The sequence below is a fragment of the Gigantopelta aegis genome, chromosome 15 (genome assembly GCF_016097555.1).
Source record: "Gigantopelta aegis isolate Gae_Host chromosome 15, Gae_host_genome, whole genome shotgun sequence".
NCBI lineage: Eukaryota > Metazoa > Mollusca > Gastropoda > Neomphalida > Peltospiridae > Gigantopelta > Gigantopelta aegis.
This window is the reverse complement of record NC_054713.1, coordinates 25,036,301-25,055,954: the sequence shown is the minus strand read 5'-3', so window position 1 is coordinate 25,055,954 and position 19,654 is coordinate 25,036,301. Positions and strand designations below refer to the sequence as shown.

The following is a 19,654-nucleotide window of genomic DNA, read 5'->3' as shown; positions in this document are numbered from 1 at the left end:
TTGTTAACACAATTTCTATATAAAATGTAGTCAAAATGAAAACAAAATGGCTGAGGTAATAAACAGAATTACAAGTTTTTATAAAATTTATGTCCCAGTGCCAGTTTTTATAAAAATGTATGTCACTCAGTACCAGTTTTTATAAAAAGTATGTCCCTCATGAAATAATTTAGTTGTTTGTCACTAAAGCTTGTGACAACTGAAAATAATTTCACTCGGGATATAAATTTGATAACTGTAACTCGTTTATTATCTCTATATAAAACTATAGTCTCAATGTCATAGTCATAGCTCTCACAGAGGTAAACACTTTGCTTTATAGCAGTTATTTCACTAGGTAAACACTTGTTTTATAGCAGTTATTTCACTAGGTAAACACTTGTTTTATAGCAGTTATTTCACTAGGTAAACACTTGTTTTAATTCATACTTTTTCACAAGTTTTCACTAGTGTTGCACAGTTTATACATGTAGTTCACTGTTGCACAATTCATATTTTAAATGTGGAAACTGGGGATCTGGGCTCAATTTTACAAACTACACATCTACTTTTCTCATGAAAATTAAAGTGTTTAGTTTAAAACCACAAGAGCACATCGATGTATTTAATCATCAGTTATTAAACTTTTTATAATTCTGTCATATTGTGTTGAAGGAAACCCACTACATTTTACCATTAGCAGCAGGCATGACAGCACATACCGCAGCTTTTAATACCAGTCATATGGCACAGGTTGGACAGGGAGAACACTTATTAGAGAATGAGTACACCATGGGGTTTGATCCTATGACCACATCAACTCGGATGAATGCTATACCACCTGAGCTTAATTTTGCCCCCTATTGTCATGACAGTAACAAAGAAATGTTTTATTTAATGATGCACCCAACACATTTTAATTACAGCAATATGCTGATGCACATATGGTTAAGAATCACTCACAAAATGAAAGGAAAACCCAGACACCACTCCATGGGCTACTTTTTTAGATTTGCAACACGGAATCTTTTATATGCACCATCTCTAACCAGATAGTACATGTACATATCATGGCCTTGTTACTTAAATTATGGACCACTGGCTAGAACAAGAAATAGCACAACAGGCTCTCCTATTAAGTGAGTGTTTTACCACTTATCTTAGTCCCGACCCACTGGTGTCATGAATATCTACTGTGACAAATGTGTTTCGTGAGCCAACCCAGGTCTCGACCATAACATTTAATAATGGTAGGCCCCTGGGCTACCAGGTCATGAAATCTGGAAGCCCTCAGTAAAAATTGTTAGGCCCATAATTTGAATAAATTTAAAAAAAGAGAAAGATAAAAACAAAATCATTTATTTTTATTTAAACATGTTGTTTTAGGTGAGGTTTTTTTTTATAGATGTTTAAGTGTCTTATTGATTGCAGAGTAACTGGATGTGCACAAAAAGCTAGTAGCCCGGCAGATACCAGGTTTAGATATCTGGTAGCCCGAGGGGGAAATTGGTAGCCAAAACACCCCAGCCTACTGCTAAGGTCGAGCCCTGCAACTTTAGCTTACCATTGTTAAAAGTTACAATAGGATTGAAGCAGTAGTAAGCCAATGACAAAAATGCAAACTGAAAGATGATGGCTTAATGACTACAAACTCAATGGTGTGAAAAAGTAGTAGGCACATAATAAGTTCCATCAAACAGGGCATTGCTGTGTGTAAAAAATTAAAGTTTGTTTTATTTAATGACACCACTAGAGCACATTGATTTATTAATCATTTGGTAATTTTAACATTTAGTCTTAGAGAGGAAATCTGCTACATTTTACCATTAGTAGCAAGGGTTCTTTTATGTGCACTATCCCACAGACAGGATAGCACATACCACTGCCTTTGATATACCAGTCGTGGTGCACTGGCTGGAATGAGAAACAGCCCAATGGCCCAGACCGACTGCACATAAAGAGAGAGCTTTACCACTGGGCTACATCCAGCCCCTGCTGTGTGTAAAGATCCATGGTGTACCTTGGGGTAAGGACAGAGGGCTCCCATCCCTCCAGTATTCGGACCTCGGTCACCATCTTTTAATCTTTTGAAATCCTGAGCGGGTGGCATCATGCAGACTGTATGACCATCGGTAAATGCCAGAACCTGTAACACAAAGAGGAAGACTATGTAATTTTAGATGGACCAAAGATTGATTATCCCAAAAAGATAAACAAATCAAAGTTTAAGCCAAATATGAACTGAAGATGAACTTAATGTATGTGAAAAAAAAATGATTTTTTTTTTATAATACACTTTCTGATTCACTAAGCAGTGCATAATCTCTGTCTTCATGAACCGGTAAGAAACACATTTCTGACCAAATACAGTGTTCCACCTAATGACATACCGCTTAATGGAATATTTGTTGAGAAACACTTAACCATTTCCTATAAATTGTATGCAAAACATGCTATTTAATTGAATAATCTGATCAAAATTTGCAGAAAAAAATAGTAGAAAAGCAATTTAAAATGTGTTTAAATTCAACAAAATAAATTAAGCATACCTTTATTTCATGTCAAAAGATGTTGTAGTTTCAAATAAATTACATAAGCGCTGTAATCACCAATTGTTAATCCACTAAACATATGTGAAGTCGTCCATCTTTATTGTGTAACGTGAGTCAGCCGGATGTCGTAAGCCTGTAGTAATCGATAAACCTTGAGTGGTACATGTTGCTTAATTGTTTAGGCCATTAACACATTTTTTTGTGTGGATTAATTGTTTGTATTGTTGTTTATTTTAGCTAATAGATACATAATAAATGGATTATCGACAAATAAAAGAGTTTACTTTTAATTTTGTTGTGAGTAGTTGAAAATACGAGATCAATTAATATTTACTGCTGGTTGCTAAAATAATTAAAAAACTACTAGACAAGAGGTTTAATTAGCAACTGAGATGGCAACGATCAAAGAGCTGGACTGGCTATTTTGCCAAAAATACACACCTGATGACATCTATAATGCCAACGAAATCGGCTTGTATTACAGAACGTTACCGGATTAAAAAAAATTGTAAACAGTTAGCAGTAGTAAGAAACAAATGGAGAGAATTACAGTGCTGGTGACATGTCGGGGAATGATAAAACATAAATTGCTTGTAATAGGAAAAAGCAAGGACCTGAGGTGTTTTAGGGGAATGAAAAGTCTACCTGTAGTGTAAAGAAACAATCCTAGTAAATGGATGAAATGATTCAACAGGGATATGGCAGCTCAGCAGAGAAAGGTGTTGCCGTTAGTAGACAACTGTGCTGCTCACCCAGCCAACAGACTAGAAAATATTGAATTAGTGTTCCCGCATCCAAGAACATTGGTACTACAGCCATGTGATCAGGGAATAATCAAAAATTTGAAGACACTACAGCAGGCATGTACTAAAGAAAATAATAGACAACATCGACCAAGACAGTGATATAACAGCCAATGAACTTGTAAAAAACCTGATGATTCTTGACGCCATACACCTACTGGCTAAATCCTGGAAAGTGGTAACAGAAACTATCATCAGAAACTGTTATAGGAAAAGGGGGTTCACAACACCCGAGGCGACAACTAGCGACGAACAAGGAGAGATTAACCCTCCACCTGGAATAACTGACAAGGAATTCACAGCCTATGTAAATAAAGATGAACAACTTGATTGCTGCACTACACCGACAGACGAGGAAATATGCAGCAAGTTTCGTCCTCCACAACATGAAGTGGCTAGTGATGACGAGTCTGTTGTACCCGTGACAGCCGGGGAAGAATGAGGAGTGCTTTATCCATACTACGAACATACTTTAACCACGATCACTTTAACTTGTCGCATAAACTTGAAGATGTGTGTGAAGCTATAGCCGCTAATAACTGTTGCCAGACCAAAATCACAGAACACATTAACTGGATCTCGTGATTTAATGACTACATAAAGGTGAACATTACAAGTGTGAAACCTCTGACAAATTTATATAATTTAATTATATTTACAGTTTGTTCTAATTTAATATTAATGAATTGGCTAAATGCACAAGAAAATGTGTTTGTTTAATTTGTGTTTAACCATGTGTCTGAAGTTATTAGTGCTTTATTAAATTGAACACGTTTAAAATCAAATGTTTTCGTTATTTATTTTTTGTTAATTTGAAAGGGACAATATTTTATTTTCAAGCTGACACTATGATCAAAGAAAGTGTCTAGCCCATACCATAATTATGACTTTGATGTTACAATAATGATTAACTGGAAGTTTGAACAATTGGGATGGGATAACATATTTATGGTCCGGTTTTGCTTTTCTCTGTTGGAATTGTTTTTTTATACAGAAAACTAGTTATCGTCATCAAAGAAAGTGTTGTCCACTATACTCATGCAACAGCTGTTTTTCTGTTTTCGTGACTGATGCTTATTTCATCAAGAAGGGAAAGTATATTTATGGTTTAGTTTGGTCTTCTCCGTTTGATAATTACTGGCGGAAATTTACTCCCGACCTATCGATTATCATAACAAATATATGAAAGAAAAACAGTCATACAGGTAACGAAAAGAAAAGACCCTCACCCCATAAAAGTATAACGTTTAAGTAGAGGGTAATCTCGCGAAATAGCCCGGTCAACCGTACACTGTTTACACCATGTTGTTCTGGTGCAACGGATACCAGTTCAATATTAAACGGAACAAAGTGATGTAAACAGTCTATACATAGTACATGATTGGGCTATTTTATGATATTGCTGTGATGTGCAATATCAACTGCGAAAACCAGTTACAGCCTTTAGCATAAATGACTAGATCGAGTAATTGTATATTTGCATGGAGCCTATGCAATTATGCGGAACCCATTGTATTATAATTACTGTTTGAAACCTGACACTGATTAAAACCAAGGTGGTTTCATCATTAAAAATACATACTGATATTTCATCTCCTTCCAATAGTTCTTCAACTACAACTGTACAACCAGCATCACCAAATATTCTGTCCTGTAATGAACAAAACAACAAGTTCAACAATTGTACTATAATTATTATTAAAAATCTAATTTTCATCAGTGCATTGTATCGATATTACTTAGTTTGTAGCTAGAAATTTCTACATACATGTATCAATCATTATTTTGTTCTGTTTCTAAGAACCAAAACATTTTTCTAAAATGACAACAGTGTATATTATGTTCATAACTGTTAAAAGTGTAATGGTATCCAACATCATGAATTCTTCACAATACCAAAGTGTACCAGTCAGTAAATTGTTTTGTATGTTCAAAACAAATGTAATTTTGAGACATCATTTTAATGTCTGCACATAGAAGAAAAGCTAAATTTTGTTTTGTCTAACGACACCACTAGAGCACATTGACTAATTAATTGGCTATTGGGTTTCAAATATTTGGTAATTCTGACACAGTCATCAAAGAAAATTCACTATTTTTTAATGCAGCAAGGGATCTTTTATATGCACTTTCCCACAGACAGGAAAGCACATACCACTGCCTTTGATCAGTTGTGGTGCACTGGTTGGAACGAGAAAAAAATCAAATCAGTTAAATGGATCCACCAGTGTGGTTCGATTCTGCATGCAAGCACTTCTAGGGAGCACTCAACCGACTGAGCTAAATCCCACCCGGCACATAGACTTCTCTCTAATATGCAAAACAAAGTGAAACCAAAATCACTGCAATGGTTCCACCTGTTAAAAGGACCCAGAAAACCCCCCAACGTAAAACTACATGTACGTTAGTGAGACTATATCACCTGTATAATGTTTTTAACAGCGTCACACGCTTCCCTCTGTGTATCCGCGACGACGACGCCTTTACCAGCAGCCAGACCACTCGCCTTGACAACCAGAGCCTCGTAATGAGCACTGAAACATAGTGACGGCATCAGCTGACCACACAGAATACACACAGCTTACATGTGTTACCAGAATGTGATTCGGTATCGTCAATATCAAACATTAGAAATAAAAATTTATATTAATATATGATATTGACGATACAAAAACACATGAGGGTATTCATCTCTTTATCATATAAACTCAAACTCAATACAACATACTTTTTGTAAACAACATGTATATACTCAACAATAAAATTATTACTTAATATTCAAATGACCAGTGTTTCCCCTAGGGGCCGGAAGGACCCCGCACTGACCCAGTGAATTTTTTTACCCAGACTGTAAAAAATTGTAACCATTAAAAACGAGGGACTCACCTCTGTGATTAATTTGCCAATATTATAAATTGTTTTAAAATGCAAATGCTAGTAGTCATAAATATACTAGTATTCCCCAAATATGTACATTGTTAGAGCTCGATGGCCAGTGAGGGGAAAACAAATAAACCATCATAATGATGATCGAATAAATTAAAAAAATCAACCAATATTGATCGTATACATGTATATATTAAACATTTTTATCTACAAATCAATACTTTCGATTTCCTTTCACACGCAACAGTTCACTAATGAACATATGGTCACCAGTAATCTATGCCCCATCCTTGAAATGAATATACCTACAGATGTAATTTTATTAATGTCCCAAGTTTATTTAAGGTTGCACATACCAATATTTTTTGCGAACTAGAATTTGAAGATGTGAAGAATTAACACAAATTTTAAAAATATGTGTGTGTGTCTATATACATGTATATATGTATATATATATATATATATATATATATATATTCGGAATTCCTCAGTATTATTATTTTATTATTATATATATATAATAAAATAATAATACTGAGGAATTCCGCATGCCCAACTTGGGACGCTTTGGCCGATAAAAATAATTTATTTGATTGGCAAATCATATTCGTTAATACTATTCGGAATTACCCATGTTTTTGTTGTTTTTTGTGTGTGTTATTTTTTTATTTTTTTTATTAATAAATGAAACAGTTTCATTGTTTTTCATTGGTAATGTGGTAGAATGAAACCTGTTCAACTTCAACGGTTTATTCAAGTAAAAATAATTATCATCCATTAAAGGCTTTTGTAGATATCACTGGCACTATAATTTGTGATATATCGTTTCTTATAATCTTGATTGGTCAAATTTTAATCACAAGACAGTGTTTGTTTCAGCGCTAAACCTACCATCAGTGACGTCACGCCACTGCCATTCTGCTAGTTAACGAGTCTATCATTGACATTCAACCCACATTATTGACATTGTTTACAACTGTTGCAAATGAAAAGAATGATAATGGATGATAAAAAGAATACACCCCCCTCGTGTCTTGTGACATCATAATTTATTAGCACTCATTGATAAAAGTATAAAATCCTCGGCAAGCCTTGAATTTCATACTTTTATCAACTCGTGCTGATAAATTATGATATCACAAGACACTCAGGGAGTATACTCTATATATTCACCATACATATCATGCTTGTTGCTTGGATTTGTTACAGCTCCAGTGCACATATTGCTTGCATAAAAGTTATGTTTGATGTTTAAACAATTATACAAATACTAAATAAAGGTGGAAAATTGCAAATTGGTGCATTTGTAAACAACCAATCACTATAAAACGAACTTCTTGAAAAATGCTGTAAAAATGTGTGGTTTGCTATGCAAAATGAGTTCTACAATTTTTATAACTTTTTTCGCACCCTGTAAAGTCAGGCCTTGACCTTAACTTATTTCAGTGGTAGCCCACCAGTCTACCAGGATATTAAAATCGGGTAGCCCTCAGTAAAAATTGGTAGCCCCATAATTTTAATAAATTAAAAAAAAAAATATATTTTTTTATATAAACATGTTGTTTTATGTGAGGCTTTTACGTGTTTAAGAGTCTTGTTAATTGTGGAGTAATTGAATGCACAACAAAAATCTAGTAGACTGGCGGACTACTAGATTTAGACATCTGGTAGCCCAAGCAACAAACTGGTAGCCAAAACACCCCGGGCTACTGCTAAGGTCGAGCCCTGAAAGTAAGAAACTATCAGACACAATCTCAGTTATATCAGTATTTGAAATTGTACAATAAAAAATTATTTACTTTTTTTATTTGTTTTATCAGTGATTAAAATTTAGCAGGTGAATTTTTTATCATGACCAGTACACTGTTTATCCACTGGTCAGTATGGGAAGTTACTTTTTTTTAATTCTAGAACCCCTGTAGGGCTAGTGGATATTCAGTCATGCATAGTGAAGTTAAAAAATAACCAATCCCACATCAAGCGAGCACATACCACTTGACTAAATCCCACCCCCGAGATAGAAGAAAACATTAGGTTGTAATCAATGTGGGACCTAACTGATCGTGTGCTATTTATCTTTATACCTGGATGTGAATCATAAGGTTATTGTTACAGTAACAATTAATGTAAGTTGAGAGAAGCAATCAATTGCACTTTCTAACACAAGACGGCACATACCATTTTTGCAACCGGCTGTAGAAGAAGGGTCAGAATGGACAATAACCCATTGGCAAATGTCTGTGAAAGTCACTAGTCCTTATGGAGGCTTTGACTAGTGCCCAGGACTTCTACAATTGTTATACAAATCAGTGGCCATGGGATCAGTGATTAAAAACATTTTCTAGCCATGTTTAGAAATTCACTAGCCATACTTTAAGTAAATACATTTTTACCAAGTAATAATCAGATATGTCACATAAAGAGGGAGATAGAGCTTAAAACCCTTAGATTTGAGGAGAGGACATTCAAATTTAACAAATAAACTTAAATACAGCATTTGACAATTTCTTTTTTCACTAGTTGTCGGGCATAGCAATAGTAGTTATTTACTAGCCCAACATTAAATATCACTAGCCATGGGAGTGGGGCTACCATAATCTAGAAGCCCTAGTGCTCTATGTATCATAGTAATGCAATTAATAATTTCCACTAGCCCACAAGAAAAATTCAGCAGCAGGGACAGAGGTCTAGTGGATTTGTTGAACCCACAACAGATCTAAAGAGAAGTAAACTGACTGTGTACCACCCTTACGAGTTTATGTGTTTACACGCTTCCTCGGCATCAGTGAAAGACTGGAACCTGGCCGTGGGAATTCCATGACGCATCATGAACTCTTTAGCAAACTCCTTGCTGGACTCGATCTCAGCTGCTGTAGATTTTGGCCCAAAACAAGAAATACCTGGAGAAACAAATGTTAAATATCAGTCAACATTAACAGTTGAGGCAGTTATCGTCAGTTATGTACACACACTCCTCTAAAATGAACACCATTGGAACCAATTTTGTACTGATAAAAAACAGGATGACATCATTTACTAAAGTTACCCAAATATGTATGGATCACAAATCTGAACAGAGTGCCCCACTCTCTAACAGTAACACAAGCCCAGCTTCTTTCATGCTTGATAAAAAAAACCCTCAAAGGAATCAATTCAATCATGTATTAAGAATTAGCGATGGGCATTGGTTGGAATTTTAGCATCGACTATAATCAGTATACACCAGCCAATCAACTTTCGATTACACAATCTGTTAGAATTATATGAACATAAGAAGGATTTGAATTATAAGCATGGTGCACCTATTGTCATGACAAGTGAGACAGACCGGACAAATTGCTAATTTTACCTTTTTAAACCTTTGTGTACCAGGGGTGGGGAAAAATAAAATTGTCAATCGGTCCCACTTGATGTTGTCACTACCGGGGGGTAGACAAGAAACGAATAATAAAAAATAAAACATTTAAAAAAAGATATTTGCCAAATAGCTTTTTTAAAAATCATAGTGATATTTGTATAGTTTTATCTTGAATCATGAACGCGAAACGATAAACATGAAAACATGATTTTTTTAAATTTAATCACATAATAATGATCAGTGAAAATCCCCACAAATTGTATATATTTTACATAACAGAATAAATAATATAAAAAAGAAATAATTCCCATATATGTATAAAAAGTACGAGTATTCAGTACTGTGTCCTGAAAATTAATAAAAGATGGCACTGTTCGAAGCGTTTAACAGCCTAAGCTAGCACGTTTAGACAAAGAGAGTAATAACGTCATCACTGATTGGATGAAATTTGACCTCTACTGGCTCTTGAGTAACAGTACATGTAGCTGTTCTGCTTACTCCCACTTGTTAAAAAAAAGGTGGAAACCTTTTGTTAATTTTAAAATCCTTTATAATTATTGGATACACTACATTGAACAGTCAACAATAAATACATTTATAGATTATTTCATTATATTTTATGCTATTTTAAGCAGTTTGTATTGCACAAAAGCCTCTTGCTTCAGACTAGGACACTCGACCCGACAGAGCTCCATACACAGGTGTTGATTGTAACCAGTTGCAAATTCTGGGTCCTTTGTTTTAATAGGAGTGTAATACCTTGATGGCTCTCTAAAACAAGAATGGTGCTATCGTTAACGTCTGTTTAATCTCTTGACCGACTCAGCGACTTTGATAAATGTCTAGTCTAGTGGCAGTCGATTGACACTACTGTAGGTCCAACTTCAGTGACTGGTGATATACTTAGGCAGATTTTAAAATCACAAACGTCTGAAACACCAGCCATACTGACCACTATTTATTTATTATTTTAAATCATGCACGAGATACCGATGTCTGGGCTGGCCGGTCCACTTGACCAATAGGAATTGGTTCCAATAATAGAAATGGACAGGTGCTTCGGACCGACAAGAATGACAAAAGTGGGACTGGCAAACGCGCGTTTTCCAAAAATAATTTCGGTCTCAGAGATCGAGAATCGGTCCCAGACCGGGAAAAAATGGCTTTTCCCCACCCCCGTTGTGTACATATGAAAACAAACACCAACCCAAAAATATTTACATCAATTCCATAATTTAAATCGGAGGACCAATTACAGTTAACATTTTCCCACACACTTGATTATGATTTCTTATATAATTGATTATCACTTAAGTAAAGCCCAACTATAAATTGTCTATTACAATTGACCAGTTGAAGATCACTATTGAGAATGACAATTAGATGACTTGGTCATCTTGCCTTGCTGCTGTAAGTGATCGGACAGGCCGGCGGCCAGCGGATCTTCAGGGCCTACGATGACCAAGTCCACTGAGTTGTCATGGCACCAGTTGGAAATGTCCGTGAAATCCTTCAAATTCATAGCTGAAACAACAATATCATATCTGTTACTGGTGATATTTATACAGGAGGGTTCTACTTCACAAAAACCGGCCTCGTTGGCATCGTGGTTAGGCCATCGGTCTACAGGCTCAGGCTGGTAGGTACTGGATTCGGATCCCAGTCGAGGCATGAGATTTTTAATCCAGATACCGACTCCAAACCCTGAGTAAGTGCTCCGCAAGGCTCAATGGGTAGGTGTAAACCACTTGCACCGACCAGTGATCCATAACTGGTTCAACAAAGGCCATGGTTTGTGCTATCCTGCCTGTGGGAAGCACAAATAAAAGATCCCTTGCTGCCTGTTGTAAAAGAGTAGCCTATGTGGTGACAGCGGGTTTCCTCTAAAAAACAGTGCCAGAATGACCATATGTTTGACGTCCAATAGTCAATCAATATGCTCTAGTGGCGTCATTAAATAAAACAAACTTTACTTTTTTTATTTCACAAAATACACAAACAAGCCACATACAAACATACTCTAGAGTTAGTTTGGTTTGTTTAACGACACCACTAGAGCACAATGATTAATTAATCATCAGCTACTGAATGTCAAACATTTGATAATTTTTCTTCGTAGTCATCAGAGAAAACCAGCTACATTTTTCCATTAGCAGCAAGGGATCTTTTATATGCACAGACAGTTAAGCACATACATGTAACAGTTGTGCTGAACTGCTTAGAATGAGAGAAAAACAATAAGTTGAATGAATCCACTGAGGTGGTTCGATTCTGCTACGCAAGCGAGCACACAACCAACTGAGCTAAACATAATCTAATGACCACATGAAAATCTACTAAAAACAAAATCGCCCTACACACATGACCATATAACATAAAACACATAATACACACAGAGAAATTAATTAAGAAAATCTGGAAATCATAAAGAACACTGATTCACATTTGATAAAAATGCAAGTTTTAATTGATTTACTTTGTTTCTTTAAGTAATAACTTGCATGTTAAACCAGCCAGGATGTGGCATTGTATATTTTGAAAAATAATATTAATTATACGAAAGAAGACTAAGTAGTATTTTCATATTATCTAATTATTTAATTTGGCATATACATGTATCAGCAGTGAAATACATCCAAAAAACAAGACACGTCCGGACTTAGAAGAATTCTTTCTCCAAGTAAAATGATCGTTAAATGTCTGTAAATTGACAATAAAATATTTATTTATTTATTTATTTCACTGTTAAAGTTGACCACCCTGTTACAAGAAGAGTATATGCTTAAAGTAAAGAAGAATAAAAACTTATATTAATAGATCCTTTTGAAAATCCCACACATGTGGACCAAATGCCATGAAATGGCCCTTTGAGAACGATAAATTTGTTAAACACATTTACTGGTTACAAAAACAAATTAAAATCTGGTAACACAATTCTTTTTGTGGGAACAAAAAATAGGTATGACAAAACTAGAACAAAATGATAGTATGTGCGATTTTCAGAGCCATTATAGACATCTGTGTTTGGACTGTCAGAGGACTTACAGACATTGCTGACTTTGCCATCACTATGAGCCTCTGTCCCAGCATTGCCCGGTATCACGAACACCGACTCTACGAGTTTCGACTGGGACAGTTTCCATGCAATGACATGTTCTCTTCCCCCAGATCCAATCAGCAGCACTCGACCAGTCATACTTTGTCTCTGCAAAATTCATAACAAAACCTTACAACAACATTCACAGAGATCACTTTTCGATCCAATTTACATGCATGTTAATGAGAATTACATAATATATATATATATATATATATATATATATATATATATATATATATATAATTAGATTACCTCTATATCAATGTTTAAACAAAATAAGTACAAACATGTTACATGATATAAATTATTATACAATTGAATATTTGCCAGTTTTTAATGCATAATCCCTAATAGTGCATGGATCAAACGTAATGACAGCACTGTTAGCAATTGCCTTACATGGGGTGCAGACCCTCAGATTTCTCAGAAACAATCGTTTCCGATACCTTGTCAGTAAAATTAGGGAACCAAAATTTTGTTTCTCACAATTACAACTATTCAATGAAAATAATATATCAATATTTTTTAAAAACAGTTTCCGATGGATTCCCACGATTATAAGATGTTCGAGATTAACAGTATCCTGGCCGATATATCCCAGGGATACCAGAATTTAATTTTGGATACCAGACTTCAAGAACCCAGTATCCCATCGGGATACCAATATATGTTGTTGGGTTTTTTTTTACTCCTGAGGTTTTATTTTTCGCTGAAACAATGAAAGTCTTCATTTACTGGTAAAACAATAGACTGAGAACTGCTAAGTCGCTATTGTTTTGTTGGATGTTTCCTCCAAACAAATTTTACTGGAGATATTGATTCCACATCTGAAGAAAATTGATACAGGTAGGTTTGTCATTAGTAATGTCAGAAACACTTATAGATTACTACCAAATATTAATTTAAGTCAGTATTACGCAAAAATAGATGCAGCAAATCTTTTTACGGATTCTGATTTATATTGCGAATTTCACGAATTCTGCGATTTCGATTGTGCATAGCAATAGACTGGAAACAAGAACACTGTTGTCTAAGTTTGTTACAATGTAAATTGTTAATTATGAAAATAATTTAAGTGGGATACTAAATTCTCAGGTGGGATACCAGATTTTGAAATGTTAGTATTCAACTGGAATACTGCCTAAATTTTCGAACATTGGATACGGAACCAAAAAAGTGTTTCCCACGACATTTGAAATCTTATGGCCTGTAGTTGTGATTTAAACTGCTGTAGGTCTGGGTACCTATAGCACTTAATGATAAAAGTTACTGCTATCAATAGTATCAGTAAAAGCTTCTCAATGGCAAAACATAGTTGCATGTACACCTGATGTTAAATATACATTATTTGCCAGTATTTAACAATATGTGCTGCTCTGTGATTGGGTAACTGACAAACTTCATAATAAACAGGAACTGACCAGTGTTGCTTAACTGTTGAATCTAGTCTTGTAATTGGCTACAAATATCATGTGCTCCAGACTTCCTGTATAGTCGTTCAGTTATTAAATCTATTGGCATCATTAACTTTACAGATTTCACTTGGTTTTAATTACTAGTAAATACATCATAATAGAGGTTTCGGCATAATAAAAAACCCATTAACATGTCCACATTAAGTCCCGGTAATAAATTATTTTGTGAATTCACACTGAGATGAAAAATATTATTTGAGTAAAGAAATATTTTGTGTACAATAATTGTTGGTATTTACATATATACCCTGACATAAAGGCCATAATTTATTAAAATAAAACAACAGTGCTCAACCTATAGTGCAGCCCTCAAAATATGCCACATATGCAGTCAGCTCTCATATTGGTCAGAGTTTAGTTTTCCCAAAACTTTGTTCACAACCATCACGTTCGTGTTCACAGTGCTTGTTTATGAAGTGTGCATTCACACTGTTATTAACTACGACAAAGTACTTTCCTACCTTTAATTACAGATTTAGATTTCCCCAGACACAAATTGTGAAAAAACTATTATAATTTCCACATACATGTATATTATCACCTACATTTACATTAACTGTGATCTCCCAAGACAAAAGCATGCTATTTTTTGCTGGCTGCCTTTTTGTTTAATGGAATACTCTTCAAGAGGGGTGGAAGGATGTGATATATATATTGTAATTCAGGACTGAACATTGTGAGAGCGATGGTTTTGTTTACGTGTCGCTCCCTTAAGTAGTTTGCATAACCCATTTTTCGTTTGTGTATTGAATTTACAACATCATTTACATGGTCAAGACGGGTTAGATAAAAATGAAATGGGTTACCTGAATTTGTTTTTGCGTACACCATAAATGGATTACGCAAATTTTCAATCCTCAGAGGCTTGTAATTTAATAATGTCAGCAATTATCATGTCGTCAGATTATTTCACACACATTGCAGGCTTCCAGTGTTAAAAATATGGTTCAGACTTTAATTATGTTTCCCATACTTTTTATGGTGCTGAAAATTCTCACCAACTGCATCTTAATTGAATAATTAACATCTTGTGGGATTAAATCCATGGGTCCTATGAAACGTCCAAATGCTCCATTCTGATCGGCAGGCTATTTTGCCTTCAAATACATCATAATTTATATTTAAAAAATTACTGATGAATAGGTTAGATTTATTGTGAATGAAGTCAAAATGTGTGCAAAAAGAGACTGTTGGGTGACCTTAAAGTCAAGTGCTCTGAGCCTCACATACAGGTGCGAATGCAGTTCACGAAAAGATGCATTTTGTGTGTGTTCAATTTAAATGCAGTTTAATATCAGTAGAGCTTTGTGTGTTTTCGGTCATGTTTCCTTACCTACTCAGGCTTTTTGCGATAAAATAATTTGACACTACGTAATAAATACAAAATAACAATAAGTGCCCCATGATCTGTAATTATAACTATAGTCCTCCCCACAGGAAACACCTTTTGGAGCGGTTATAGAATCTGTCCGCCACTAATCCTTCTGTAAAAAGAGGGATTTTTTGGTGGGGATTCTTAAAAAAAGTGGGGCATGGGTTTTTGCGGGGGAAAAAGAAAGAAAATAAAATTATTTATTTAGAAGAAAAAAATAATATAAAAAAATATGGACATTAAGACTTATTGGGGGGGGGGGGGCAGCCCCCCCCCCCCCCCCCCAAGCCACCCTTGCTAACCCTAATCACTCTGTAGCCGTGTAGGCTATCAACACTCCTCTGTAACAATCGACCGACAAAGTGCCTAAATTAAAATAAAGTAAAACAGAAAATCACTCGACCCTATGTTCCTAAAACAAACTAAACCCTAACCGTTCCTGAAATAAAACACAAAATAACGCAAAGTTCCTAAAATAAAATAAAATAGAAATTAACTCGAGTTATTGGCTTTATTTTAGTAATCGTCAGAGTAGTTAAAATTATCGAAAATTACATGTAGTGTAGAGTAAATGGTTGTATTTAGGTGGCGGACATATTCTATAACCGTACCCACCTTTTTCATAGTCCTACTATGGAATTTACTACAAGTTATTTATTTCTGAGCCAATTATTTTAATTTTAAATTGTATGCAAAACTAGGTAGTAGTTTTTTTTTTTTTTTTTTTTTAAAACACTTTTTTAAAGTTACTGTTCTTTTTTTGTCAAACCAAACTGAAATTATTTAGCTACAAAATTAGTTCCGTAGGAGGATGGGACTGATGGTGGTTATAGGTTTTAATTTTAATTTTAAACAGCAGTTCTCTTTCCATTATTATAATAATAATTCATTATAATGATGATTATAATATCTACCAAAAAATTATTAAAATATATATATATCGGATATATCCATCAATTTCTAAGAATTTAAGGTACATGCTACAAATGACGCTACACTTTAGTCTGAAGCCCGAACCACATTCACGTGACATTGTTAACAATAATTATAATTGCGATAAATCAACATCCCCATGCAGGGCTCCTGTAGATTTTGTCCATGCACAGATCGTGTGAAAAAAGCATTACAGATTATATATTAAATTGTAACCATTTCTGATTTCAACTATCCATCTCCTACTGTCCACATTAATGCAGGGCGCGCATTGAGTCCACACTTTCTACGTCCGTTCCATTCGGACTATCTCCACACCACTGTCACCAGCTTTGACATTTAATTAATCTCGATTGAGAATCACAACTTCTACTGGCGTCGTCAAACGACGCCAGTAGAAGTTTTGAACAATGAATCTCAATCGAGATTAACATTTATTGATTTAATCACAAACCACTGTCTTGATCTGCATACATGTTACTTGATATATTATTTTTAAAACCTGACTGGATTCCCGCGACAGTTTACTTACAGGTTAAAGTGCATAAATTTTGGAAAATTAGAACAGTGTTCAGTGTTCTCGGGACAAACAGTCAACAGTTGAGAAAAATAAACTTCCCGCTAGTTGTACATGTGGATAAAGGGAGATCATTCTAAATTAAAAAAAAATAGTTTTCTCCATTTAAAGGAACAGTAAACACGCACATGAGCCTTAAGTGTTGGAAAGATGCATACCCGGACCACCAACACATACTGACAATTTAAGAAATGAAAAACGCGTAATTTTAGAGTTAATAAAAAAACGTTATTATTCCTGTAAACTGGGGAAGCCTTTTTTTTTTTTTTTTCCGTCGGAATTCAAGCTTGGGGCGAAGTGACGTCAGCTCGGACCAACTCCTGTAAAGAAACGCAGTCATTTACGACAATGTGTTTAGCTTTCATCAACATGACCTGTAAAACATGAATGATTTGATAATATGATAAACTATTTAACTAAATATATTTTAATTTGCATTAATAGAACGAAATGGGGTTATAGTATTTTTCTCTTAAAAAGTCCAAAAAAAAAGAAGAAGCATATTATTAGGCCTATTGGTAGGGTACGTTGGAGCAAAAACGACCACACACGATACCCAAGTGATCCTTTCCTTTTCTTTGTGACTACATAATTGGTCAGTTTTGTGATTTAGATGGGAAAATCTACTTAAGGGTTTTACAGAATTATTTACAGTAATAAAGCAGGACGGCTGATAATGTCCATTATCATTTTAGGGGTGGCCGGTTATCACACAATGCCCCGTGGTCTTAATAGAACAGGCACGTATTTTTGTGTGTGTCTAGATACCTTGATTGGTGACTTTCCAAATATAAACCTGCTAATTAGGTACAGGTACACGCACATGTACACGCCACGGAAAAAACAAACAAACTGTACTCCGATTATCATTTCAGTACGTGGGTTAATGTATGGTCAAAACATAATACAGTTATTTCGACACCTTTGACAATGGTGGTTTATTTTGTATTAAAAAATAGTATATACTAATTGCTGGCTTACTGGGATGGATATTATTACAGAACATTGCGATGTATCCGCAAAAAATCAGGTCCGTTTGTTTCTTCAGTTCTAAGACTAATTCCTGACATGACACGGTAAGTATTACGCAACCACCGGCTCGCCAGAGGGCGTATTCACTGGGATGGTACAACATGGCTGTGCCCGTTATATATAACAGCCGTCACATTTAACTGTTTTATTAATTAAAATATAAGATTATACTAGTTGATATTAAGCAATAATGTGCATTATATATCGTTGAATATGCATGCCAGTCCAAAAGCCATACTTAAGCATTCCTTTGGGGGGCGGGGGGGGGGGGGGGGGGGGGGTAGCTCAGTCGGGCGTGTGCTCACTTGAGGTGCTTGCGTCGCAGGGTAGAACCACCTCGGTGGATCCATTCAGCTGACTGGATGTTTTCTCGTTCAACGTTCAAACTGGACAACGGCCGTGGTATGTGCTTTCCTGTCTGTGGGAAAGTGCATATGAAAGATCCTTTGCTTCATTAGGAGACATGTAGTGGGTTTCCTCTGATGACTACGAGTCAGAATTACCAAATTTTTTGACATCCAATAGCCGATGATTAATTAATCAATGTGCTCCAGTGGTGTCGTTAAAACAAAACAAACGGTTTCCTTTAAAGGGACATCATCACGCTACAAGACGCTGCTCAGTCAGTTTGTAATCGACACATCATAAAATGAAAGCCAGTGGGCTACTTAATAACAGATTGGCAGCTTTTTTCATATTCTGGAATTTACTACAAGTTACTTTACTTCTGAGCCGATTGTTTTCTAAATTGAACATAAAAATAGTTTTTAAAATTGTGATTTCCAACACACTTTTACTTTTCTTCTTACGTCATATATGTGTATGTATGTATGTATGTATGTATGTATGTATGTATGTATGTATGTATGTATGCATGCATGGCTATCTATATATTGGGTGCTTGACCCTTAATTGGATATAGGCATGAAAATAAGTTGAAATACTTAAACTTCCGTTACATTCATTACAACATAACGGCATTCCATTGGTCCAGACGTAGCAACGGAAGTTTGGTCATTACTCGATGAATGTAAAAATTACGTCGTCAGGGAACGTCACATCTAATGACGTCATTTTATATGGGCAAGTTACTGAGCGTTATTATTTATGGACCAAATTCAAAATAAAGTATGAAGTTTTAGTGCTGTTATTAGCAATGTTGATTCAAATTTAACTATAAGTATTGTCTGTTATTTCTTTTACGTTCATCTGGGTATGAAAAAAAAATCATCCGCAAACTTATGTGAGAATGGCTTCGCCGATTCACACAGTTTGTGAATGATTTTTTTTTTTATACCTCGATGGACGTAAAAGAAAGAACAGACAATTCTTAAATGGAATATATATATATATATATATATATATATATATATATATATATATATATATATATATATATATATATATATATATATAGTTCATATGTGTATGTATATATGTATATATGTATGTATGTATGTATGTATGTATGTATGTATGCAAGCATGCATGTATGTATGTACATGTATGTATGTATGTATTTACATGTGTGTATGTACGTACGTACGTACGCACGCACGTACGCACGCACGCCGGCACGCACGCATG

The 19,654-nt window shown here is 35.0% G+C and overlaps 1 protein-coding gene across 1 annotated transcript in view; it reads right to left on the bottom strand.

The window, feature by feature from the left end:
• Positions 1-17,089, bottom strand: part of LOC121390076 (trifunctional purine biosynthetic protein adenosine-3-like) — a 105,107-nt gene extending 88,018 nt beyond the window's left edge. Inside the window, exons 1-7 of the mRNA XM_041521786.1 lie at positions 16,991-17,089; positions 12,624-12,783; positions 10,980-11,102; positions 8,973-9,120; positions 5,757-5,868; positions 4,917-4,985; positions 2,000-2,125 (exon numbers count right to left, since the gene is read on the bottom strand). Of these exons, the coding sequence (XP_041377720.1) occupies positions 2,000-2,125; positions 4,917-4,985; positions 5,757-5,868; positions 8,973-9,120; positions 10,980-11,102; positions 12,624-12,774 (729 nt within the window). The 5' untranslated portion in view covers positions 12,775-12,783; positions 16,991-17,089. The remainder of the gene's footprint in view (positions 1-1,999; positions 2,126-4,916; positions 4,986-5,756; positions 5,869-8,972; positions 9,121-10,979; positions 11,103-12,623; positions 12,784-16,990) is intronic.
• Between the last annotated feature and the right edge of the window lie 2,565 nt (positions 17,090-19,654).